Source organism: Magnolia sinica, chromosome 5, assembly GCF_029962835.1.
Source record: "Magnolia sinica isolate HGM2019 chromosome 5, MsV1, whole genome shotgun sequence".
NCBI lineage: Eukaryota > Viridiplantae > Streptophyta > Magnoliopsida > Magnoliales > Magnoliaceae > Magnolia > Magnolia sinica.
In genome coordinates, this window is record NC_080577.1 from 1,560,203 (window position 1) to 1,586,770 (window position 26,568).

The 26,568-nt window shown below is 40.8% G+C and overlaps 1 protein-coding gene across 5 annotated transcripts; it reads right to left on the reverse strand.

Moving 5' to 3' along the window:
* Window positions 1-711: 711 nt before the first annotated feature.
* On the reverse strand, window positions 712-21,295 carry LOC131245069 (protein SPA1-RELATED 2-like). Of its 5 annotated transcripts, none has more exons than XM_058244260.1 (8): window positions 21,175-21,295; window positions 17,723-19,348; window positions 13,145-13,302; window positions 8,319-9,165; window positions 5,206-5,352; window positions 2,868-3,185; window positions 2,691-2,750; window positions 712-1,747 (listed from the first exon to the last, which is right to left on the reverse strand). In XM_058244260.1, exons 2-8 carry the CDS (start codon window positions 19,256-19,258, stop codon window positions 1,556-1,558), a joined length of 3,258 nt encoding a protein of 1,085 aa, XP_058100243.1. In that variant the 5' UTR covers window positions 19,259-19,348; window positions 21,175-21,295; the 3' UTR covers window positions 712-1,555. The 5 variants fall into 5 exon arrangements, with proteins under 5 accessions (XP_058100243.1, XP_058100244.1, XP_058100241.1 ...); XM_058244261.1 differs by having other exon boundaries at window positions 2,868-3,179; window positions 5,200-5,352; XM_058244258.1 differs by adding an exon at window positions 19,488-19,565 and having other exon boundaries at window positions 2,691-3,185; window positions 21,175-21,250.
* Between the last annotated feature and the right edge of the window lie 5,273 nt (window positions 21,296-26,568).

The following is a 26,568-nucleotide window of genomic DNA, read 5'->3' on the forward strand; positions in this document are numbered from 1 at the left end:
GAAAAAGAAAAAGATATCAAACAGAAAAGGAAATTCTCCGACTTGTTTTGTTTAAGATAAAAATCTCACTTTTGGCATCCATCTTGTTAGTCTAGCTAGTCAGGTGCAAGCCCCTACCATAGGGGAGACTGTAAAATAAAATAAATAAATAAAAACCCTCACTGTTGCTTAATGAGCATTTATTGGCCATGCTCTTTAACTTGTAAGGGGATCCTGTCTTATCGAGATTAAGAGTTACCCCGATTTCGGCAGGTCACATGCCCTCCGTGTAGGCGCACAAAATCGGCCTTTCTTCACAGTATAAATGTAATTAGGATGGCCTTTTTTTTATTTCTAGAACTTAATTACGTTTATGAGGAAAGAGCCACTTTAATGTGATGAATCCTACATGGAGAGCATTGGGCCCACCAAAATTGGGATTAGATTTAATCCCTGTTATCGTGCAAAGAGTCCATCAAAAGAATGAAGCGTTGAAGGGTGTATAGTGACAATGTGCAACATCAAGTTCCTTTATGATAAAACTTTCAGTGTCTGAATTACAATTCACCATACTATTTTCAAACAAGTTGAAAACATGGTAGCCACGATGTCAAGGCTACAACGGCTAGTTTGCCTTCAACAATCTCCCTTCCAACGACTGAAGGTTAGGCACTGTTTTCTGTGTTTATTTCAACCAAATAGCAACAAATTTCACTACTATCTGGAATATAGTTTGATGCAGAATGGCCTTTTGGCAGATTCAAAATATAAAGTGAACAAAACAAGCTTTACCTTCAATTTTCAATACAATACTCCTTGGTATATTCTATGAATTTTGAATCTGTTGATGGTTACAGTGTTGTGATTCAGTCTTCTTAACATGGATGTGCAGTTAGAAAACATCTTCCACGAACAGGAAGACATGTTTGTTACAATTCCAACCAATTGCGAAAATCCCGAGAACTGCGCATTTCCATGCATCTCCATATATCAATTCCTCGAGACAGTCATGCACAGGCTCCTTTCATGCATAGAATGACGTAGCCCTAACGAGTTCTGCATTTCTGACTACCTGCTCTAATCTTCCAAACCTTGGTATTGACCAACTTGCTTGATGTGAGTTCTGACTCTCCCGGGGACTTTCTGAACTTTTGAAAGCATCCGCTGGTTTCTAGCCTTCTCTTTATGTTCTTGAGATGGCAGCTAAGTACGGAATTTTTCAATAATCTGCATGGAAGGTGAACACCAGGCCATCCAGTGAGTAGCAAGCATAGATGATTTCAAGCTGGACCTCTGGAGACATGTTCAGCCCCTGGTTTTGAAGATTCCACATTACTTCCCATGCTGCTTCTTCCACATGATCCCTAAAGATCCCATATCCCAGGGATGAAATAAGACAACAATATTGCATTAATTTTTAGTGCTCAGCATCACAACGAGTGGATTTTCCACTCTTCTTTGTCTCAGCTCTTGCTTGGCACTCTTATGGACCAAACACAGGAAGCCGTACCGAATGACACAGCATAAGCAACAGCGATCTTCTGGGGCCTGCAAACCACAGAATCCGGTTCTTCTCTCACACCATTTGCAACAGTTTGATAGTGCCATTTGAGTTTGCAGCAACTACCATGTTTGACTTCCCTCTCCAACAGACACTGGATACAAACTGTCCATTATCATCGACCGTCTCTTGCCCAGAAATAGGATCGATGGAGCCGAACTTGTGGGAAGTTACTGGCATAGGGAGGGATCTATAATATGCATAAACCTGAGAAGAAATAAAGGCCCCAAAAGCATTACAAACCCAGAAGCCAGTACTGTAAACTAGAGATTATAAGTGTTAAGCCAGTCTGGGAACGTAAAAAAGAAGGAATGTAGACTGTTTACTTTGAGATATTGTACTGAAACTGACTGACTTTGCTAGTGACCCACACAAGTTAATTTGACTCATGCAGTCAACCAGATCCACCAGAGCTAATAGGTAAGTAAAGCTGAAGTGAAATTTATGCCAAGCAGAATTGCAGGGTGGCCGGACAGCTCAGGGTGGTCTAATGGAAATTATGGCCCTTGTCTAGCTGACCTGAGTTGGTTGGGATAAGACTTAAATGATGATGGTGGACAGCTCAGACAGCTCTCATTCAAGGTGTGCACACAACATCAGTATCCATACTGAGAGATAACCAGAGCACCATCTTCTTCTTTTTCCTTTTTGTGTGTTTGTGTGTTGTAGTGGTGGTGTCTCCAAAAGAAAAATTGTATATTTCACCAACAATTGAGACATGCCTCTTGCCAGGGCCATCCATGGGTCAATGACCCGGTGACCTGATATGACATGGACCCAGATTTGGACTTTCAGGTCAGATCCAACTCCAAGGATCTATTAGGCAGGTCAGACCAGGATCGAGCAATCCAATCCTGAAGCAACCAGTTTTCAACCCTACTTCTCACTCTCAACATGCATAACTAGACGTGTCATACCCATACAAGCGAGTTGGACCAGGATCGAGCAATCCGACTCTGATGTAACCTGTTTACAGCCCTACTTCTCACTCTCAACAATAAGTATAACCAGTAGTGCCATACGCATACAAATTCTCACTACATACTAGATACAATGTACATAATAGAGCATGATAATTCACCATGCAGCATAAATATGACTAGACAGCAGAGAATCAAACTCAATTTGAAAAATGAAACCATAAACGTACCTCATTAGTCTCTGAACCGCATGCGATATAACTGTCAGAAACAGATAAACCCACAAAATTCTGAGGAAACAAAAGACAGTAGTTAATAGAGAGACCAGCATTTTTGGATAAATCCTCCAGATCTAGAAGCACATTTAGAAATAAAGAAACCAGCTTGACAGCTTGCATACTACAAACCTTCTCATTCATATGACCGCTCAAGGTTAAGCTGCAAGCACTGGTGGATAACTCACTAGAAACGGTGTTATTAAGATCCCAAAGCTTAAGGGTATTGTCAGTGGAAGCAGAAACAACCGTGTATGGATCTAAGAATTTCACATAACTAACAGCTTTCCCATGACCTGCCAATGTACACCAAGGGATTCTTGTATGCCGGAGATCATAACAGTAGACCTTATAATCAGCGGATCCAAAGGCTAATAAATGACTGGAGTGAGGGGAGAACTGAACGCAGCAGGCATTGGCAACATTTCTGATCATGCTGATACTGTTTTTCTGCCAATATACCAAAGAATCACATCAATATGCTTTTCATTATAATTTTTCCAAAGAAATTTTGCATGAAAAGAAAGTAAAAAATTTACAGCCCTACTTTGTCACAAACAGGGAACTCGACCTCAATCATATTGAGGTTGAGAGATTTTGAAGATTTCTCAATCATATTGTTTGGTGAGTTCTCGACAAAACTATCCTGAGATTTTCAAAATATCAGCAATATATGTCACAATCTCAAAATATCAGCAATATATGTCACATGGCTTTCAAGCCATAACCTTAATTTATCAATCGATGATATTGTTCCAAAGACTGAAACACATCCAGTCCATGTAACTTGGACACAAACATGTATTAGTGTTGGATGCAGACATGAGGTGGCACGTTGGTTTTTTCAAACTCAGATTTGCCAAAACCTCCATACAAATATTTTAAATATCATTTGCTAAAAGTACGTAAAATCCGAAAAAATAAAATAATGATAACAAATCGAAGAATCCATTAATCATATAGAAAGAAAAAGTAACGAAAACATAGAAGATAATGATAATTCAACAAAAATTTGATTTCTATATAACTGTGACCGGCGGTGTCTGGCAATCTTATTAAAATAAAATATTTTAATTTAAAAAAAAACATGGGCATAAGGCGCATGTATCTGTCTCAACACTCCAGAATTTCTATAAAGAGTGGTCTCCTTGTTACATAGCTTCATTCAAGCCACATCTATACTGCTAGCCTTCGTGAAAACTCTAATGCCACAGGCTACTTATTGATTTATTTTATTTTATTTTGTATCTCCACCTTCCTTTCATTAAAGATGCCATGAGAATATGGCATTTAGACCATGGTTCGGAAACCTGACTCAGAAGTCCTTTTGGGCAAGTTGACTCACTGAGTCGTCCAAAAAATCAAAAATTTTAAAAAAAATTGATAATTTGATAATTATTTTAAAATATAAAAATGCATAAAATCATAAAAAGATTAAATCCCGGGAAAACCCAACTCGAAAAGGAACTCTATGAAAACGAGCTTCTCATCAAGTCCACTTGAAATCCAATCAAACAAACAACTTTGAAATTCAATAACTTGCGCCTCCGAACCAAACAACATATTTGAGATCTCATAGAAGATATTTAAAAACTAAAAACTTTACAAATGCTATGAAGATTTTTGCAGGTGGTGTGGTCTTTCTTTAAAACTTCAATGTCACACAGGCCATTTTTGGAAAATGGTGTATATTTCGCGTTTTATAAATAATCAGATCCAGGTTTGCTAGCCTACATAGGAGCACAACTTAGGGTTGGGCTAAACATGAACTTGACTGGCCCTTCAGGTTGCGTTGGGTGGATGTCAGGTTAGGCTTGGGCTGGAAATCCTCAACCCAATGCCAGGTCATGTTGGGTTGAGGTTGAGGCTGCGAGCAACCTGACCCAACCAGAATCCAACCCTATATGTACAATATATTACATGTACATGGGAACCACTAGAGTGTGTAAAGGATCTCAGGGTGGGTTGAGCCTCGGGCTAACATCTCCTGAGGTAATGTTTGTCCTTGAGTTGACCCAAAACCTGAGTTGCACCACTAGCCTCCGACACACCCCTCCACATACATCTACAGACAGCCAAGCGCGCCAAAGTCACATGTGTGATGGACATTTGAGCAGCATATCAAGTGGGACCCATATCGATGAACAGGCCAAAAATTCATGTAAAGTTCAACTATACGGAAGGCAACAGATCTACAAAAGCAATGGACAGCATAAAAAGCAAAACTCATGAGTTTTTTGGTTGTCCATTGTCTTTTGTATATTTGCAGCCTAGCTTCTTGAACAGTGATTTTTTTACCAAATGACCCACATGGTTGGTCTCACCCGATGCACGGCTCAGACATCTAAGGTGTGGGTGGAGAGGTGTGGGGGAACCAAGCAAACCTCATCAGAAGAACATTGTTTATTTCCCCATGCGGTACAAATTCTCTTGCATTTAAAATATAAATGTCTGATATAAAAAGGCATGCCTCATTAATGCTCCAAAGTTTCACAGAACAGTCATCGCTTCCGCTGGCTAACTTTGTTGGGTCCACTTGCGAGAAATCAACAGACCAAGCTCTCTTTTGATGCTCTGTGTATTGTGAAAACCCTTGACCGGTGCTAGCATCCCATAACTGTATACAATCAAAACAAATAAAATTACATGACCATGAAAGGAAAATCAGTCAGCAGGACAGCTGATGCAAAGGATGATGCTCCTCTAAGCACATATTATAATTAAAGAATAGTATTTCAAGGTTGGAACGAACGTATAACAAGAATTCTTGGAATTCCTTGGGGATTCTTGATGGCGCTGAGCTAGCCATAGCATGATGTCATATCTCTTTGGTTAATAAGATCCAAAAGGTTAATTGATCCCAGGGGCTGCAGATCCATAATAAGCATATAAAGATTACTGTAGGGTCCCTACTCATGGCTCAGTGGTAGACACAGCGTGCTTCAACTCTAAGGTCATGGGTTCGAGAACCCATGTGATGCGTGTAGGTGTGAGAGTTTGTGTAAAAAAGTAAACATATATATAGTGAAATGCTCGCCTGTGCACCAGTTCTCACGAGAACTCGTGAGAACTTTTTGAGAACTCATCTCACATCATATGAGCACAATATCTGAACCATCCACGTGATGCGGCACCCCATGAAACATCCAAGGCCCAACTTTCACCCTTATCCAAAACTCTGGTGGGCCATGGAAAAAGGAAATAGTTTCCTCCCTTGATTTCTCCTCTCTCTTTGCTATGGCCCACCAAAGTTTTGGATTAGGGTGAAAGTTGGGTCATGGGAGTTTCATGGGGTGCCGCATCACATGGACCATTCAGATTTTGTGCCAAGGACACGTGTGCAAAGGTGCGCATGTAAAAAGGTGTGCAAGTGAGCATGAATATATATATATATATATATATAGAGAGAGAGAGAGAGAGATTATTGTACATCAAATAACATCCAAATTGTTGGTTTCTGAAGATGGAATGTCTAATGTTTTTTCACCCAGAGAAGTATGAAACAGAAAACTGGAAGTCAATATGCCGATAGCGGAAAAAATTCACCCATTTTTTCAGTAATCCAAGTCACACTCATGCATGTCCACATGCACATGCACACGCAATATGCTGCACGTGTGCACACATGCACGTGCACACACAATATGTTGCATGCATGGACACACACATAGAGGAGGTCTGAAGTCCAACTGGTTGGACTGCAACTTACAGACCACCCAGTGGATAACTTCCAACCTTTCACATGTGTACAACATCCTCCCCCGCCCAGCGGATAACTTCCAACCTTTCACATGTGTACAACATCCTCCCCCGCCCAGTGGATAACTTCCAACCTTTCACATGTGCCCTATACCCCCCTCCCCCCTTTAAGATTGCCTTATGAAAAATCAGCCATATCCACTCATCAAGTAAACATGCTTGTATTTTGCCATTGATCAATGGCTAGACATCATTTTCTATGGTGTGTCCCACCTGATGCGTGGATAGGGCAAATTTTTGCACTAGGTGATCCTCATGGTAGGGACAACCTATTGTAAGGGTTGGATGTCATGTGCATTTAACAGGTTGGAAGTTATCTGCTGGATGGACCATACCAACCGGTTGGACTTGAGACCTTCTACATGCATGCATATACATACATATATCCTAATCTGCCACTCATAAAAATGTTTATATATCATCATCATCAAAGCCTTATCCCAATTAATTGGGGTCAACTACATGAACTTTGTTCTACCATTCCACTCTATCAAAGGTCATCAAGTCTTTTTTCACTACCTCCACTCATGTCCTTTTACAGCATCCTCAACTTATACAAGCTACTCCTACCTAACCAGCACAGTTCTTGGTCTCTATAGCACATGGCCAAAGCATCTACTTGCCCTCATATTATTACCCATTGGTGGGTACTCATACGTTCCCTCAAATGCATTCATTTCTAATTCTATCCTTCCTCGTCTTGCCACTCGCCCATCTCAACATTATAACGCGCCCCCCCCCCCCCAAAAATAAAAACACGCTCACGCGTATTTTATATATATGGGAAAAAGTACTATGAGGCCAACCTCATGGAGCTTTGCATGAGGTCGAGCTCAATGGGCCCCACCGTGATGTGTGTCAGACATCCACCCCATCAATCAGATGAACCCTTCCATGGTGGGCACTGGGCCTAGAAATCAGGCCAATCCATAACTTAGGTGGGCCACACCACTGACAACAGTTGAGAGTGGATGCCCAATCACTGAAGCCTTCCTGATTGTTCATAGGACCCACTGAAATGAATTTCAGACATCCAGCCCATTCATTGTGTCCCACTTGGATTAGGGGTCACCCCAAATTTCAGGCCATTCCAAAACTCAGGTGGGCCCCACCAAGTGCTTTTAGATGTTCAAGTCTTGGGTTCACATTATTTTAGATGGTATGGCCTACCTGAGTTCCAGATACAGCTGATTTTTGGGACAACCCATAACCTAGAGGAGACCCACCAAATGCATGCTGTGGATGTCGGGTACACATTATTGTGGAGCCCACAGAGATTGACCTCATGGGTAGCTCCCAATAGGTCAACCTCATAGAACCTTTTTCCCATATATTCCAATCTGCTTGTATTATATTATGTACATTTGTATTCAAATTTATATATCCTAATCTGCCACTCATTAAAAATAAAAAATAAAATAAAAAATTGCCTAGTGCACAGTTGTCAGACACAAAAGTAGTTGTGCAACTGAACTGCAGCATTGAGCCAAACAGACTCCCAAAGTGACATCCATAATGAGCACAACATGCGGTGGACTTTGAGACATCTATCTAGATAGAAGAAATCCATAAGAATTTTGTATAATTTTAATCTCAATCCATCTCTGGAGGTTTTCACTCCCACTGTGGGATGGACTTCAAGAACACATTCTAACTTTCCAGAGACTGCACTAATGAGAAAATCAGAACAAAGAAAGCTTTTTCCACCGAGAAATTGAATAGTATGTTAATTTTATTACTCACACCATAAGCTAGAAATAGAAAAGCAAGAAATATACTGGAAAATCTTCAGAAAAAGCTCTACTATGCACAAGAAATAGAAACCTGAACAACCCCATCATAATCAGTTGAAGCGAGATAATTCTTGATGTAGCTGTTCCAGCAAACACAGCTAAGCTTTGATCTGCTTGACATCTCAACTACTGGGTAATGAATATCAACTGTGTCGTTGAAGAGAGAACTGTACTCAAAGATCTTTATCTTCTTTGATACCCCAGCAGCAGCAAAGAAGTCCTCGTCCCGGTCAAAACTCAACGAGCAAATAACATTAGCAGAATTGAGAAGATCTACATTCCTCAGAGCACCTCGTACTTCGAATTTACTGTAGCGAGCATACTTGCATATACCTTCAAAAAATGCTCCCAACCGGTCTGTAGGTTTCTTGTTCATGCACCAGTCTTCATTGTCATTTTGAATTGAAGACCATCTGTGTTGGTTCTTTAGGACATCTTTATCTGAGCGTGCAGCAGTGTCGGTCTCAGGGAGACCAATTATGGTTCTCATAGAAAAGTATGCACTTTCCAGCTGACTGATATTCCTCATCAACCTTGCTTCATCCATCCTTGATGAGGAGGTAGTGAGGACCTCCAAGGATAAAGGCCCATTATGAAGGCATTTATCAGAGAAACTTGCCAATACATCTTTCTTATATGACCCAGAAAGAATCTCAGTTCTCAATGAATGCCTTTTTTCAGCCTCCTCAATGTCTGCTTTTAAGCACTCAAGGTCTTCAGCTAACTTAGATGCCTTATTCTGCTTTTGTTCTTTCAAGGATGTAAGGAAATGCAATAACAACTCTGATTCAGCATTCTCTTCATCGATGGGTAATGAAGATTGATCTCCAAAAGACAAGTCTCGGTTTTCACATATTACTTCAGATTGCAGGATTTCCCTGTCATGCGCACAATACAATAGAATTTCAGCAGGTTTCTTTACAAAGTATAATATGTTAAATCAGGCATTTAAAAATGTATTAACAGGATTCAGACCCATGAGGAAAGTTTGAAGGTTTCTCGTTGAAGGCTTGAATTATTTCCACTACATCAACCTCTACTCATTAAGTTTCTATATCAGCGAACAAAGGTGTTTTTATGATTGTCAGTAAGTTCAGAGTCATTTTGAAAATATCTTAAGCGGATGAATCACCTGCAGAAGGAACGAACAGGAGGTTTGATGGAGATCGGCCCCTTAAATTTTACAGCAGGAGAGAAACTTAATGAGAATGATGTGGGCCCCATGGTCGAAGACAGGGCATAGGCTTCAAAACTTATTGCTGTAGGCCCAAGATGGCTCATGGCTCTCCAAAAGACCCATAGATTGCACCCATAATTCAAACTGTTCTCTATAAGGTTCATATCTTTATTGGAAGTTGTTTCCATTAAAAAATTCTCTAGGAAGTCAAAAGAATCTTTGTTCTAGAAAGATGCTCTTAGGAAACTGTTGTCAGTTATTGGTCCTCTTTGGAATTAAAGCTTTAGTTTTCCTAAGTTATTAATTCTCCTTGAAATTAGAGCGTCTTTTAGATTCCCTTAGTCCTTGAGTTAATACAAGAAAGTTCTATTGAGTCAATGAAAGGGGGATCTTTAGTCAATAAAAGGGGGATCCTTAGTCTTGCTTCGGTGGTAGACTGTTAGGGGTTTCAAAACCCGGTCAAGGGATCGAGGATCCATAGGTGGTGAAATTCCACTACAGCGTGAGTGTGTGGGGGGGTGTGTGCGTGTGCGTGTGTAAAAAAAAATTAAAAAATAAAAAAAGGGGGGAGGCCATGATATTGAACACTATTTAAGATTTGAGATTGAATGAATGGTTTTGTTAACGGTGAGACTCCATTAAAATCTTCCAAGTAGAACTCTTAGAAAACCTTAGTGAGGCTCTAAGGTATATCCCCCACTCCTCTTACTCTTTTTCTTCTATACCTATTGTTTTCATGCTCAGTTCTACCTCTCATAGGTTAGTAATCAAACACTCAAACCTTAACTTTCAAGCTTAAACCCTTCTTCATAAACATGTGTTGCAACCCAATGATTGAGTCAATGAGACACCCAGATCGAAAAGAAGTGGACAATACTACACACACAGGAATATTTAAGTGGATAGGGAGAGAATTGTATTGATATCAAACTTCTTATCTTACAATACTTGCAAAAAATCCGCACTTTGAAAATATTGGAATACTTACCTCCTACACCACCTCCCCTTTTATAGACCCTAAATGAATTTTTAATTAGAATCCAAAATTGATTTAAAAAATTTCAATTAGAATCCCCCAACTAAGAAAATGATTTAAAATTTTTCCATTAGAATCCCCCAACTAAGAAATTGATTTAAAATCAATCATAATTAATTTAGATCAATCTAATTTACCAAAGATGGTAAAAGGCTAAAATCCTTATAATAGTAAAAGCAAATCTACAAAATAATCCTCCAAATCTTTTAATCACATCTTCAAATTAGCCCATATATCTTCAATTACCTCTCCCCATATCTTCAATCACATCTTTAAATCAACCCCCATATTTTTTACAAATAGATATGATGAGGACATCCGAGCACAAAACAGAGTAGGGCTGAACCGGTCTCTTTATAGCTAGACGACCATTACATGGGGCCCACTTAGCCCAATTCACATTCCGAGCCACATTGAAGAGCCTAAGTTCATATGTTTGTGCATCTTTGAAGATCCCACATTGGAAAGATGCATGCGGGCTGCATATAAGAGCTTGATGGACACATCAGACCGTTGGATCGAATGGACACGATGATCAGACCGTTGGATCATCATCATCGAACATCTTCATCGTGGACCCCCATAGGCTACGAAATAGTTTAGTTGTTTAGTTTGCTTATATGTTTCTTTATTTTTTGTATAACTCATATTTGTGTTCAGAATAGGGAGTTAGGAACAACTTTTAATTCATTATACGTCTTTATGTTAAGAATCTTATCAGAGAGCGCATTTTTGTAAAAGGTCTTTTCTGAGACTATTAGAGGTTGGACGCCCCCACCCTAGCCAATATGCATGTTATGAATGAAACAGATTTCTCTCATTTTGCTTTGAGATTGAGCAAAATTTCATTCTGTGATTGAATTGGTGGTGTGAAACCATGGGGAGCGGTTCCCTAATTATCTTTTTTACTTTTCTCTCTTCTCAACAAGGTATCTTCCCTCATCTTCTTCTTTTCTTCCTTCTTCATCACTTCCTTTCTTTTTTATCTTCGTTCTTCTCTTAAACCTCTATTCTTCTTCTTTCTACAACCCCTAATCCATCCAAACCTAGTTCTCAAAACCCTAAATCCCTAAAACTCTAACCCTAAATCTCTAAAACCCTAATCTCCACAAAATCTTAATCCTAAAATTTTCAAATTCCAAAATCCCTTGTCCAAATCATAAATCCCTAATTCCCACAACCTAAAACCCATATTCCCAATTCTAAAAACTCTAAATTCTAAATCCCTTAAATCCAAAATCTGAAATTCTAACCCGAAACCTCCCAAAACCTCAACTCTAATGTTCCAAACCCTAATTCCTTTGAGCCTAGATACCCCCAAACTCATTTCCCACATTCCCTAGCCTTTAAACAGCCCTAACACGTCAAAACTCTTACAAAACACATGATTTCATTGAATTCAAATTTACCCTATGTTGGGATGGGGGTTCTATCACCCATAGGTCCCAGTTAATCAGTAATTTTTGACATTCGCATTGCAGGACTGTCATAGGCTTGAATTTGTACATGTCATGAATCTGAAATTTCTGAATTTATGGTAAATTAGCTTTATTTTGCCGTTCCATTACTCTAGTTAATCTGTCTTTTGATTTCATAGCATCACATTAGGTTAGATCATTCTCTCTTGCATCAAGTAAATTATAAATCTTGATATTTAGGCCCCAAATCTATAAATGAACACCCCAAGACGGGACATGTTGGGCCCTTTGGTGGGTCGTGGGCCTCTGCATCAACCTGCCCCTATTAGCCCTTAAAGCCCTTCATTCCACTCTTCCTTTACCACCTCTAGCAACCCTTCTTTAACCCTTTTCAGTTATAACAGTCTTCTTTGGGTGCACATCAATGAAAGGCGTTCTGTCCTCATATCAAGAGGTTTGTCCTACATCAATGTTATTGCATCTGTATTGAATTTAATATTCATGTGTACTACATGTCCAGTACAAAACATCAGCATGTAGAACCCTTAACATGCTGAGTCAAAATGAGTTTCCCACCTTGCTATTTTACATAAATATTGACTCGGACGACATTTTTTCTATTTAACTGCAAACATCTTACACTCATATGGTTGTGACGTCTAATGCAATTTTCAGTAGTTAGTTTGAAGTTGAACTTGACTAAGAGGACTGCACTAAGGTATGAGCCTCAAACTAAGGTGCCGTTTGATAAAACTTATTTTCAGCACTTGTCACTTATTTTCAGCGCTTATATGATTCATATCATTTGGCAAATCTAGATTATTTAGTGCTAAAATTTTCACTGAAAATATGGGTCATTTTTTTCAGCTTCCCTCCCTTCACTCAATGCTAAAGGCTGGATGCTGAAAGTGGTGGTACAGTAAAATTTCTTTTCACTTTTGACTAAAATATCTCTAAAATTATTTCAAAATTACATTTCAGCACTTAATTTTCAGAGCTTATTTTTCAGTTTATCAAACACAGCAAAATCTTCTAAACAAACAAAAGGAATGAACAAGAGCCAGTTTGTTTAAGGAATTAGTTGATTAGTGACTATTTTTATGCCTTTTACAGCTCATACAGTAAAAGAAAAACAAGAGATGACTCGCAGCAGGAATGAAAAGGAAAATGAAGGAACAGCCATGATTCTCAATAAACCTTATCTTTGAGGAAGTATGCTGCAATACCTTGTCTTTGGCCGAGAAGAAGGCTTTGGGTGAAGCAGCCAGAGACAGAAGCCAGCCTCCTTGGGATTTTCTGATAGAAAATTCGGGGGAAGAATCCGATGTTGTAGGTTAGACATTGCAGCAGCATGCATTTCCCATGATTCAAAACAGCAGAACAGCTGACGGAGAAGAGCCAAAGTCAGTCAAGTGAATATGCTTTCAACTGGGTGGGGAGATGATTGGGAACCGATGCTTTGCATTCATTTCAAAGCAGCCATACCATGCAAAAAGGATGCTACATTTCCAAAACAACAGGGAAAAAGGTCTGTGTTGGACTTGTCAACAGAACATTAGGACAGAATATTAGTTTATTTTTTTCTTTTGGTTGCTGATGTTCTCAATACCAGTTATATTCTAATTCTTGGTCGCTTTCAATCCTTCTTTTCTTTTCTTTTTTTCTGAGAGAGAGAGAAGGCTTTCAATCTTTCATATTAACAAACGAATATTTATATGGTATCAGATGTTTCCACTACAATAATAGAACTGAACAAACATGTCAACATGATGGATTTTTTTGTTTGATCGCCAGTGTAGTCAAAGGCGACCCAGGCGTTCACCAAGGAATTTTGGACCTGTTGCGCCTTGCCTGGACCCTGGGCAAGGTGTTTACTTCAGGAGTGCACCTCGCGCCTAGCTGCGCCTTGGCACGCCTATGGTACGTGGCTTTTTACATGAGGTGCCTTAATGGGCATAGGGTACCTCAGACGAGTGGTTTATTTGGTGTTTTACCTCCCAATAAGGGTGCAAATAGGTGAGAAAGGGGTTTTAAGCCCTATTTCAACAACTTTTATCATTCCTTTTGGGATTAAAGATTGAGATATTCTTGCCACAAGTTTCAACAATTTTTCTCATTTCTTTTTCTTATTGATTTCCTTCTTCTTAAAAGTGTTTTAAGTTCATCATATTTGACTTCTTTAAATCAATTTGAGCTTTCATTCATAATCACACAAGATTTAAGGTGAATTGGGGATTTTGGGAGGATTGGAAATTTTCAGTTAGAGGATTTGGGAGCTTGAAATTTTGGATTATGGGATTTGGAAATTTTTAGGGATTTTGGGGAAAATTTTTTGTTTTGAATTGGTGAATTTGAGGAATTTGGGAAAATTGGAAAATTGAGGGGTAGGATTTGGGGAAATTTGGGGATATGGGGTTTTGAACTAAGAGGAATTGAATGGTATTGACAAAACACCAACTTCCTCATCATTATCATCATCAAGGGCCATTTTTAAAAGTGTCCGGCCACTAAACCCATGACAGAACACCAACTTCCTTATCACAACTCACTGGGGCAGGGCTACACGATCATTTTCCACCATACTCTATCAAGGGCCATAACTTCAATTACACCTTAAACAATCAACTTATATCTATGAATAATTAAATATTAATATTTATTATATTGAATTAAAAAATTGCGCCTAAAATCTCCAGGCATTCGCCTAGGTGTTTCGGGGGCTACAGGGGCAGGTGCGCCTAGAGCATTTGTGTACATTGTACACTGCTTTAATCATCACTTGTTTCTGACAGCTCGTGGTTGACACCCTTGACTAGGTTACGTACAAATATTTGAGTTCAGATCCAACCCATGGTCCTCTGTCCTGTTCTGTATAATCACAATGTACTCATACATGAACAGCATTTTCTGGTGTCAGAAATAAAAACCCAACAACTAATACAACATGATATTATTTACAAAAGATGTGTTGTTCTATAGAGGTTTGCTAAGCCCACACGCATGTATAAACTAGTTGGTCCATGCCAGTAGTCAACACCAGACCTGCTAGTCCTTGAGAAGAGATGTGTAACCGGTTGTATTGTTTTCAATTTGAAACTAGAGAATACTTGTATGAGCGGGTTGGTCCATGCTAGCAGTCAACACCAGACCTGTCAGTCCTTGAGAAGAGGTAACCAAATGAGCAACTGGTTGCTATGGTTCCCAATTGAAAAGTGGATAAAAAAATGCTTGACATCTTGCAATCCTTATGAAGCAAGGAATGCTAAGTGAACTTCCTCACATTAGATGGACATGGAGTTTCGTTGCACATATGCCAATATGGAACACATGCATGAGATCTTAATCATTCATCAGGTAGATCTCAGCAGTGATATAAATATCAATAGCATCGACCATGCTATCGATTTTGTGTGTGGCCAATATATATAGTAACTCTCAGGTCCAACTGGTTCAACCACAGGTTATGCTCCACCCATCAGATAACTTCCAACCAGTTAAGAGTATGTAACATCCGACCCCTCTAATGGGTTGGCCCATCCATGAGGATTGCCTAGTTCAAACATCTGTCCCATCTACTTATTGGGCGGACCACAACATAGGAAACAATTTCTAGCCATTGATAAATAGAAAATTACAAGTGTGACCCATTTGAAAAGTGGATGTAGTTGAATTTTTCTGAAGGTGATCCTCATGATAGAGCCAACCTATTAAATGGGTTGGATGTTAGACATACATCACAGGTTGGAAGTTATTTGCTGGCTGGATCGTAATTTATGGTCCAACCAGTTGAACTTGAGAGCTGCTCATATATATATATATATATATATTAAGGGAAATGGTACTATGAGGTCGAGCTATGTGGGCCCTGCCGTGATGTGTGTCGAACATCAACACCGTGCATTTAATGGGTCCCCTTTATGTTATCGGATATCCTAAAATTCAGACATATACGGAACTCAAATGGGCCATACCATCTAAAACCATGTGAAGACATGCCTAAAACAAATAAAAGAACTCGGTTGGGCCCGCCCAAGTCATGGATTGACTTGATTTTTAAGCCCGTGGCCCACCATGGAGTGGTGCATTTGACTAATGGGGTAGATGTTCGACACATGTCATGGTGGGGCCCACACAGCTCGACCACATGGGAAGTTCCCATGAGGTCAACCTCATAGTACCATTTCCCATATGTGTGTGTGTGTGTGTGTGTGTGTGTGTGTGTGTGGTAAGGTACTATGAGGTTGACCTCATGGGAAGCTTTTCATGAGTTTGAGCTCTATGTGCCCCACCGTGATGTGTGACGGACATCAATCCCATTAATCAGATGCACCTTTCTACTAAGCCATGGGCCTGACAATCAGGCCAATCCATGACTTAGGCGGGCCATGCCACGGACAACAGCTGAGTGGATGCCCATCCATTGAAACCTTCTTGATTGTATATAAGGCCCAATGACATGTCATTTAGACATCCAGCCCATCCATTGTGTGTGTCCCACTTGGATGAGGGGTCACACCAAATTTTAGGCCATTCCAAAACTCAGGTGGGCCCCACTAAGTGCTTTTAGATGTTTTGGGCATGATTTCATATGCCCACCTGAGCCCCGAATACAGCTGATTTTTGGCATATTTCATAATCTAGAGGAGACCTACCAAATGCACAGCGTGGATGCCCATCACACATCAAGGTGGGGTCGACAGAGCTCGACCTCACGGGAAACTCCCATGAGGTCGACATCATATATATATATAGGGAAGTTAAAGTTGCTACGTACAAACCATAAAAAGTCGCCAATATATTGTGAAAACCAATACGTTGCGATATTTTGCCAAAACCCCTTCATAAAATTTCCCCATGTCATCAATATATGTGAAATTGTGATAGATTGCGATATGCATCAGCAATACATTACAATAAGTTCCCCATTGGAAATTTTCATAATACCACTCAAAAATCCTTTTTTTTTCCCAAAATTGTTTTGGAGGATTCTATTTTCATACTTGCATTGTATGATTTATGATTTATATGAACTCACTTTAAATATAATTGCATTACTTCTATCAAAAAACACATAGTTTAAGACCCTATACAAAGAAAACCTGTTGCGCATACTTGTTTATTGTGATCTTTTGAGTTCTAAATGTGTAATCATGTCCCTTTCAACATATCCTGAAGTTTATTGAAAATTTTCATCATTTCCCAATGGTTCCCTCAAACAGTGATGCATTTCCCGATGCAAGCGATATTTCCCATGCGATACCAATATGTTTCTGTATCTGAAGGGTGCAATATGTGCATCAATACCGATATTTAAATCACCGGGTCTCACAGTGGCCATCCTCTAACCTAAGCCTCAGAATAGTCCACTTGTCAGGCAGGCCATGCTTGTGCATGAAAAATGAACGATTATCAAAATGACCAATGGTCCAAGTTCGATGAATGCATGGCCCACCTGGTTAGTGAACTAGACAGATTTCTATTTCATGCATTCTCACAGTTACTCTTCCAGATTCTTAGCCCAGTTCTCGCAAAGTTTGCCATGTTGGCATGTGAGCCCCCCATCCACCTCACACAAGGAAATACACTTAGGGCTTCTTTGGCTGCATAGTAAAGAAAGTCGACACTCCTTGGACCCACCCTAACTGATAAATAGACACAATTTTTCTAGTTTTGATAACACAATAGTAAGCAGTTGTAGTATTGTCTTACCCTATGTAGAAAAGGAAGGGTGTATTTATCTATCACACTGGGTGTCAGTATCACTTCCCTATATAGATAGAGCATAAATAGAACTTTCATCACACCTCAAACAGAAGAACCCCAAGACTGTAGATATTTGATGACAATGTATAGGTCCCATCATTGAGCTCCTCTGGACTGCTATACCATCTGGTCCATCTCTCCTCTGACCTCCGGCTTTCAGACATCAACTGCTGGTGCATTGGTTTTGATACATTTGGACTGCAAGGCATGTTTCTGGTCCAATGTCCTTTACCCAAGTTTTGTGCTTCCCCGAAATTGCAACCAGAATTTTGTGCTGTAAAACTTTTAGTATCATCCTCCACAAACTTCTCATGTTTCATGCCATATCCAGCAGAAAATCTGGGATGCTGGCCAGCATATTTTACATGCTCACTGAGATCCTGCCGCTTCGCCGATAAAATAATGCTTGGGTGCGTACCCTGTTCTGAGTCCATTTTCCTTTTTGAATGATGCTTTGAGTAATGAGAATCTCCATTGATAACACTCTCTGACAATTCTGTCTCAATTCGCGGGCTGCAAGAACCAACATATTTAACTTTGTCCGATGGCAATATCATGAAACAAGAGGGCCGTATGTCTTTTAAGGCAATTCCTTGAGAGTGTGCAAGATCCACCAGCTCCACTATCTGCTTAAATATACGTAGGCTCTCACCTTTATTTGTCCTGCGATTCCCAGGTTTAAGCCATTCTCTTAAGCTGATTCCATGATGAACCAAATCCACAGCAGCCCCAGCACTGCTGCATGTGGACAAGTCCTTAGCTTTTGCACTAGAAGGTGATGTATTGGCAGCTACCCCAGCCTCATAAATTGCCCTTTCACTATTCTGACCCCTTTTAGGAATACCAGATCCTTCTCGGGTTCCGAAATGTCTATATACAACCCCCTTTCCTTTCAAAGTATTATTGACAAAAAACTGAGAAAAGCCGGATGCTGGAAGAACCTTTGTACGGATCCCTCCTCGAACTCTGACAAGTGCATTGTTCAAGACATTGCAGTTGTCGCTGTTAATCAAATGCTCGGAAACATGGGCATGATCATCATCTGGATGCTTATTGGGCAGAGGCCTCTGAACACAAAACCTGGGCAGAAACATATTTCCAACATCCTCTGCACCACCCGAAGGCATTGGTTCCTTGGAAACCACATCCCCATGCAAATTCCTCTTCCATGGAGCACCAGTCAACTGATACAGATTCTGCCATTGGCCTTTCCCTAATTGCATTTCTTCTCGGTTATTTGAACAATCAAGATTTGATAAGTCTGATCCCTTGTAATTTTTCAGCGTCAACTCCTCAACCATAACACCAGAATCATTGAATGTGCAAGCAGTCGGGTGTTCTGACCCAGCATCAGAACCCACGCATCTGGTTAGAATCTTACCCTCCAAAGTCTCAGTAAATACTTCTGGCAAATTCAATGAAGAAACAGGTTCCACCCAATCGTTCTCCTGAGAGACAAACATGGTGGGCGATTCCACTGCATTGCAGCTATCTAGTTGGAGGGATGGATTGATCTCTTTTCCTTTGAGTTGTGCCACAGTTTCTATGACCGCATTTACATCTCCAGTCCCTTCCATGGAGTCCGAATGGACTTTGTCAAATCACATGGACCAGCATGCACCATGAGTCAACTAGGTCACAATCGGAGTGGTGAAAAAGATTCATTTCTTCATGGATCACAAAAGGGAAAACATAAAACCAAGTGACTAGTGAGAAAGATCAAAAAAATTTAATTAAAATAAAAACAATCAGAAAAGGTAACATATGATGACAACTGCCACGTTTTATGGTATGCTCTAGTCAAACCATTAAAGGATTCATCTTTGGGGGAACTATATGATCCTCAGCCCGTAGATTGGCATAGCATCCACAGGTCCTGAGTGCCTGCAAGTTAGTGTCCCTGATTCAGTGATCCAGACTGTTGATCTGATGGGTGCCATGGTGCATAGACCATAACCCAAAAATGAGGCTCGATCCAATACAAAGCTTTGTAATGTAAAAGTGTGTCTAAGTGCAGTTAAGTGTGTCTAAGTGCAGTTAAGTGTATTTAAGTGCATTTAAATGTCCAAGTATGTCTAAATACTAAGTGTTCATGTAACTGCAATGTGCTTAGATGAACTTAGACGTGTTTATATGCACTTAAGATGCACTTAGAAGTTAGAACAGACTTATATGTACATTGTACACGTACAAAGCTCGAGCTCCCCAAAAATATCCCTGATTGTTAGATCCTAGCCTTAGAACCTTTGGCCATTTTTCTATTCAAGGTTTAGGGGTCATTTGGATGCTTGTAAGTTCTTAAGTTGAGACATTCACATGAAAGTCACTTTTTATGTGAAAGTCACTTGCGTGCTACATGTTTAAGCTGCAAGTCACGCAGAGAGAGAGAGAGGGGTAATGCAACTCCGCTGTTTATGGAGCTGGTGAGTCTCCTCCCTACTGTAAGTGACTTACAGGCAAGCGAAAACACAGGTCTTTGACTTACGGTTAAGTGAAAACATAGGCCTTTACCATATTGTCAAATGTTAACTTTCCATCTGTAAGTCAGTTGCAGGTGAAATTTCCCTCCAAAACACTACTTGAAAGTCACAAGTTACAACTAATCCAACTTACAGGCATCCAAACAACCCTGGCTGTTCCTGCATTGTTTCTCATAACCATCTATCTGTAGGACATTGACAGAATGCTTATGGTCTTTCAAAAATATAGGCCTTCAAGCCATGGCCCATCCATGGTGAGAGCCATCAGATCAGCAGTCTGGAACACCGGAACATGGGCCCCACTTGTACAAATTAGGGATGACAGACACTGCATGCATCCTTGGGCAAAGGATTGCATGAGTTGTCCTGAAATTGGAGGCGAGTTATTTCATTCTTTAGAAATTCCAGGATTATTTTCCATACTTTTCTTTGTTTTGGGGGTTTCCACCGAATCTAAATAATCAGGAATCATATAAACCTCGAGCCAGGGATGTGTGCAATACCTCCATCCTCGCATTTCTAGCCAGGTCATCCAGACCATTGATATGATAGACCCCAACCCAAAGATCTCCCAGATAGAACAATCGTAACCATCTATCGGCGGTCCGGAGATAGATGGCTAACAAGAAATGGCGCCAATGAGCAGAAGACCAGATCAAATATTTACAGCTACGACCAACCAATCTAGGAGTTTCTTATGAAAACTCCCCCATCCATGTAAGGTTCCATCAGATCAACGGTCTGGATAGCCGAACCGTGCACCCCACTCCTACAACTCAACCCCTCGAAGTTCATATAATTCAACAATAACTCCTGTATAATTCTCAGAAATGATTCAATCACCCAGCAAAATTCTGTAACAAGAGAAGAAAATCTAGCGAATTCTCAGTTCTAGGGCTTTCTTCGATACTCCAAAGAAATCGCTGGAAGAAGAAATATCCAGATAAGAAGAAGAAGAGCCGAAAAGCCCTAAATTTTCTAAAAATCGCGAAATGGGGAGCTACCAAACGTACCTGAATTGGAAAATCTCTCAATCTGTCACGTTCTCGTTTCAATTCCTCTCTCTCCCTCTCCTTGCCTTTCTTATCTGTCTGAAGTTCTTGCGTTTTAATACATGGGGTGGAAATCTCTGTTTTTAAAGTTTTCTTTTAAATTTTTTTCGAACGGTGGATACTGTAGTAGTCTGCTTGCCACTATGCAGTCTATGCTCCTCGCAGTACGCGGACTGCCTGCAATCGAGGGTTGCAGTGGATTGCTGCAACCCCAAGCTCTATGGGTCCTACAGTGACGTTCGTGTTATATCCAATCTGTCCATCCGTTTCTCCATATCATTTTAGCCGAAAATATGGAACATGATGGATTTACAAAACCTATTAGGGCCACACAACAAGAAACAACCGGGATGGAAACGCCTATTGTTGAAACCTTCCCATGGCCCACCTTGATGTTTATTTTTCATCCAACCAGTTCATAATGTGAATCCTACCTGGATGATCCAAAAAAGCTTCTGTAATCTTGGATCTCCCTTTTTTTCGGTATTATATTATAAAATGATCAGGAAAAACTGGTGGACGGAGTGGATTTAAACAGAAATCACGGTGAGCCCCACAGTTCTTTGGGTTGCATGGAGGTTACATGCAAGTCGCACCGCACCGGCTGCCACTTGAGAAAGGCAACAGCAGAGCAGTATTGAGTAAGAATTGGAGCATTGGATGGGACGGGCCTACCTTCGTTTAGACAGCTCCAAATTCACTCCGACCTATGATCGCAGCATCTATTCAAGGGCCTGCAAGATGTTTCTCGCCGTCCATTTTGTAAGACCTTAATCGGGCGGATCTGGTTATCTGATCTGGAGTGAATATGTGATTGTGTGCAATCCAGCTGGGCCCCTCCCATTCGACGCACTGCCATCATCGCAGGTGGGCCCAGCATCTAACGTATCATTTTTTCATATATATAATACCTTTATTTATTTATTTTGCGCCGAAAAACAGGTACGATAGTTTCCGCGATGCTTTTGGCAGGAGGAAGTAAACGATACGCTACCGCATGCTTTCCATAACATACGCGGGTTTTCATTTCTGGTCTGTGGGGTCTATGATTAGGAAATCCATACCATCTATCTGTTGTGTCTCAATCTGAATGGACCGCGAAAAAATATATGAGATTAAATTATCATAATCGCCTAATATTCGGGCTTTTCTCAGTTGAACGTGGACCCTTGCATATTTCTCTCCTCAACCGTCCATTTCAAATTCCCAGATAGAAAGATTGTAACTGTCCTGTCAATGATATCTTTTCAATATGGCCCATACCCAGTGGGAAGCACGTAGAAAACAGAGCAGTGGTCTCGATTGCCTGAATCATGGACCCCACATGTCAGAGATGAAACCCACGTGTAGCTAAGAGACTGGTCGCGTCCTACAAATTCTCGTGGAAGCGTCGAATCGGCGAATGGAATCGGAAGATATTCATTTGGGGAGTATCTGATTTGTTCGATACACTGGCAGGCAGTGAATTAATACCTACGCACACGCATAGAGCTAATGTACACATGGCATGTATATAACTAAATCAAAACCGTTAAAATCATCGACCCATTTTATATAGGCCATGGTTCAAAATTAATATTGAAAGAATAATCTAATGTTCTTGATTGACGACCACTAAATGGATGGTTAAAATGAAAAGAAATCTACCCTTCATTAAGGTCAATCTGATTCTTGCGATGGATCCCATCTAAAGTGGGACACACAATTCATAAGGACATTTTAAAATGCTCACTGACCTTTAATTGGGGAGCTATGAATTACGATGTGTGTACTTACTGTCGGTGCTCCAGCTGCCATTTAAAGATAGCCGGCGGAAATCAAGATAGCAATTCAAATCAAAACTTGAAATTTAATAGGCCTTGAAAGGGATGGTTGATCAAGACCCTGTTGCGGACGGCTCGCAGTTAAAAACACCACACTTCCCGCCCTTTCTATCTCAGCGCGGAGTCTTAGATGGTTAGCATTTCTCCATCAGTGCATTTTCCATTTCTTATCCGTCACTGTAAGAGTATATATGGATCGACCGTATTCGGCAGTCCTCTCGTCCACGTGTGTAGATGAAGGTAGACTGCACAGAAGCTCAATGGAGACGATTCCACCGAGTGATTTCTTTAAGCTGGAGAATAATAGTTAGTAAAGGCTACGCGGGAATCGTTGGCCGGTGCGGTTGTTTTGCGCGGCAGCCGACGCGCCACGTCATTCTGCATGGGATATGCGCGTGCGACCGGAGGTGAAGGTAGTCACATCACGTGGCCGTTCGTGGGACCACATACTCTAGACATGATGGCCCGGTACTGTTTCCGCCACGTTGCACCACAAAATGCGGGCGCGGATTAGGTACTACCCTCGCCTGTTCCGAGCTCGGGACAGGCAAAAGCTTGGAAGGCCATTGAGGGGCCACCGTGGTTTATGAGTTTCATCCACCCTGTCCATCCATATATCTATATCATTTTAGGTAAAAGAAGTAAAAAATAACGAATGTCCAGTGCCACCCCACAGTAATAGTTAAATTCTTACCCTTGAAAATTTCTTAGGTATTAAAGAAGTTTTAGTTAAGATAATATTTGTTTTTTGGTTCTCGATTTTTAATAGTCTATTTAATTCAACTAAATATTCCAACAACAATATGGACCTTAAGAAGGTTTCAATGATGAGAGTCCTTCGTCCCGCTGCTTCATGTGGTGTCGCTTACTTGAGCCTTAGATTTACTTATTTTGGGTTTAGTCATCTAAAATAATATGAAAATATAATGGATGGTGTGGATAAAACTCATAAATGACGGTGGCCCCTCGTTCACCCTCATAGCCTCGGCCTGTCCCGAGCTCGGAACAGGCAAGGTAATACCTAATCTGAGCCTACAAAATGCTGATTGGGCAAACTCAGCGGAAGCAGATTGGCTGGTGTACCACACATCACCGACTCACGTATGGGCGCGGATTGCGTCCTACCCCAGTCAGGAGGTGGTAATCCGTCCAGGTAGGGCTATGTGGGCCCCACCATAATGTAAGTATTTTATCCAAACTGTTAATTGATTTTCTCAGATCATTTTAAGGTATGAGCGAAACACTGAAAAAGGTACAAGGCTTACGTGGACCACAAAGTGAGGATTTAATGTCCACCATTAAAAACTTCTTGGGAGCTGGATAAGTTTAGGATCAAGCTAATATTTGCTTTTTGACTTCATCCACGTCTACATTACCTTATTAATAGGTTGGATGATAAAAAATATAAAAAAAAAAACATCACGGTGACCCTTAGAAAGGTTTCAATGGTGGGTGCCATTATCACTGCAGCTTCCTCCGGTGTGGTCCACTGGAGCTGTGGACCTGTTTCGATTTTACAAACGTACCTTAAAATGATTTGAGAAAAGCAATTAACGGCGTGGATAAAACACTTACATCACGGTGGGCCCCACAGAGCCCCGCCCGGACGGGTAGGACGCAATCCGTGTCCCTCAGCTAGGTCCGGAAAGAGCATCCACGTGGATCATATGACGTTGGGAGTAGCCCTGGGGGTAACCGGTGGGGCGTGGGAATCTAATGGAAGATAATTATATGACAAGTGGGCCCCATATTTGCACGGTACACTCGCATTTAGATTTTTGACAAGTGGGGCCCATGGTTTGGCAATCCGAACCATTTTGGACGGTTTAGATCATCGGATCCTCTAAGGATGAGGGTCTCGGACCCTATAAAGACACGGCATGGGAAAAACATAAAAAGTCATATACACTGATGTGCATCATGGATCGCACATATCCACGCACGTTCTGTCGCGAGTCGACTCAGATTCAGTCTAATCCGATCCTTTTTAGCAGCACGAGTCACCCCTCTACTGTCCCAACTCAGCCAAACTTGAACGAGTCATCCAAAATTCCTAACTCAGACTGAAAAATGGACGAGTCGCTCTGAGTCACCTAGTCCCAATTTAAAAAAATAAAAATAAAAACAGTAGTGGCGAGTGCTCCGGCACCGCACAACTTCATATGCAGCATACAAGAAAACTACATCAGTGGCGGTGCACAAGCTGGGCCCCACACACACAACTTCATCTGAAAGCTGTTATTGATCTTAAACAAGCAGTGCTAGACGATCGACGACTCAAAAGTGAGCATTTCGATCACTAAAAGCCATCTTTTTTATAGAATGTGATTTTTTTTTTTAAATGTAGAAGCCATCTTTTTATATCTTTTTGGAGACCTTTAATCTGGGCCCATCTATCTGTATGGCCCACTAAGCCATACATGGAGGACCTCATGTCCTGATAATCTTCCCATCCTATGATACAAACCGTCCAATCGGACCAATCTTCTTTCCATTAGATGTAGGTCGACGGTTGTGATTGTCCACCTGCAAGCCACTCGTCGAACAGCTAGGATAGTATGATTCAAAGATGTTGGGTTATGTTCCATCCTCGACAGGAGCCTACCAAGTAAGCATCTTTCGTCACCAGACGGAGAACCCGGCCGGACTCTTGGTGTTCCGTGATTCAAAACATTGGTGCGTTGAGCCTGCTGTGAAGGGACCAGACCCAAACATCTCCAAGTCTGGAAGATCAAGGCACGAATCTTCAGGCCCTTCCAATTGAAGGAGTGCCATTCTATTTATATTCCAGAAATTGAAAGGCTAGGATTGTGCTACTGAGGAAATATTTTTGGAACATGGTCCATCCAAAGTGAGCAAATGAACCATTTTGATCACTGAATCTCACACACCACTTTTACAACACTTAACACGATGGGCATATATATCCTGGGGTCAAGGATCCTGTAAAAATCCTCACTTGTGACTTCTCACTTCCAGTGCAAGGATGAAAGACTTGGTAACTCGAGCCTAACTCATTTGGCCCAGAGTCGAGTTGTGACTCACCCAAGTCAACCCGGATAATGCCCAAGTCTTGAAACCATGCTTCATTGCCCTCCTCACCCAAGAAACCATATATATAATTCCCATAGCAAGCGCAGGTTTTCAGTTCTGAGTTCTGACAAATGGGGTCAATGAATGCTGGCCTGGTTTTCAGTTCTGAGTTCTGACAAATGGGGTCGATGAATGCTGGCCTGTACTTGCAGCCCGCTGCACCATGATAGTTCATAGATTAGAAATCTTGCAAATTGATCTGTGGCAAACAGACCCAGAACTTAATGTACCACTGAGATGGGGCAAAACAAAACCAAAGCACATGCAATTATGAAGTCATAATGCCAACCCAAAGACAACAGCTACCATCTTCAATGAACTGAGCCTGAAGAAGTTGCCTAGTAACAAACTGCCATAACGCATTTTGCTAGGAAAAGGTGAATTTGGTGCGACCAAGCACACCTATTTTGAAATACAAAGAGAGGAGCTCTAGATCAAA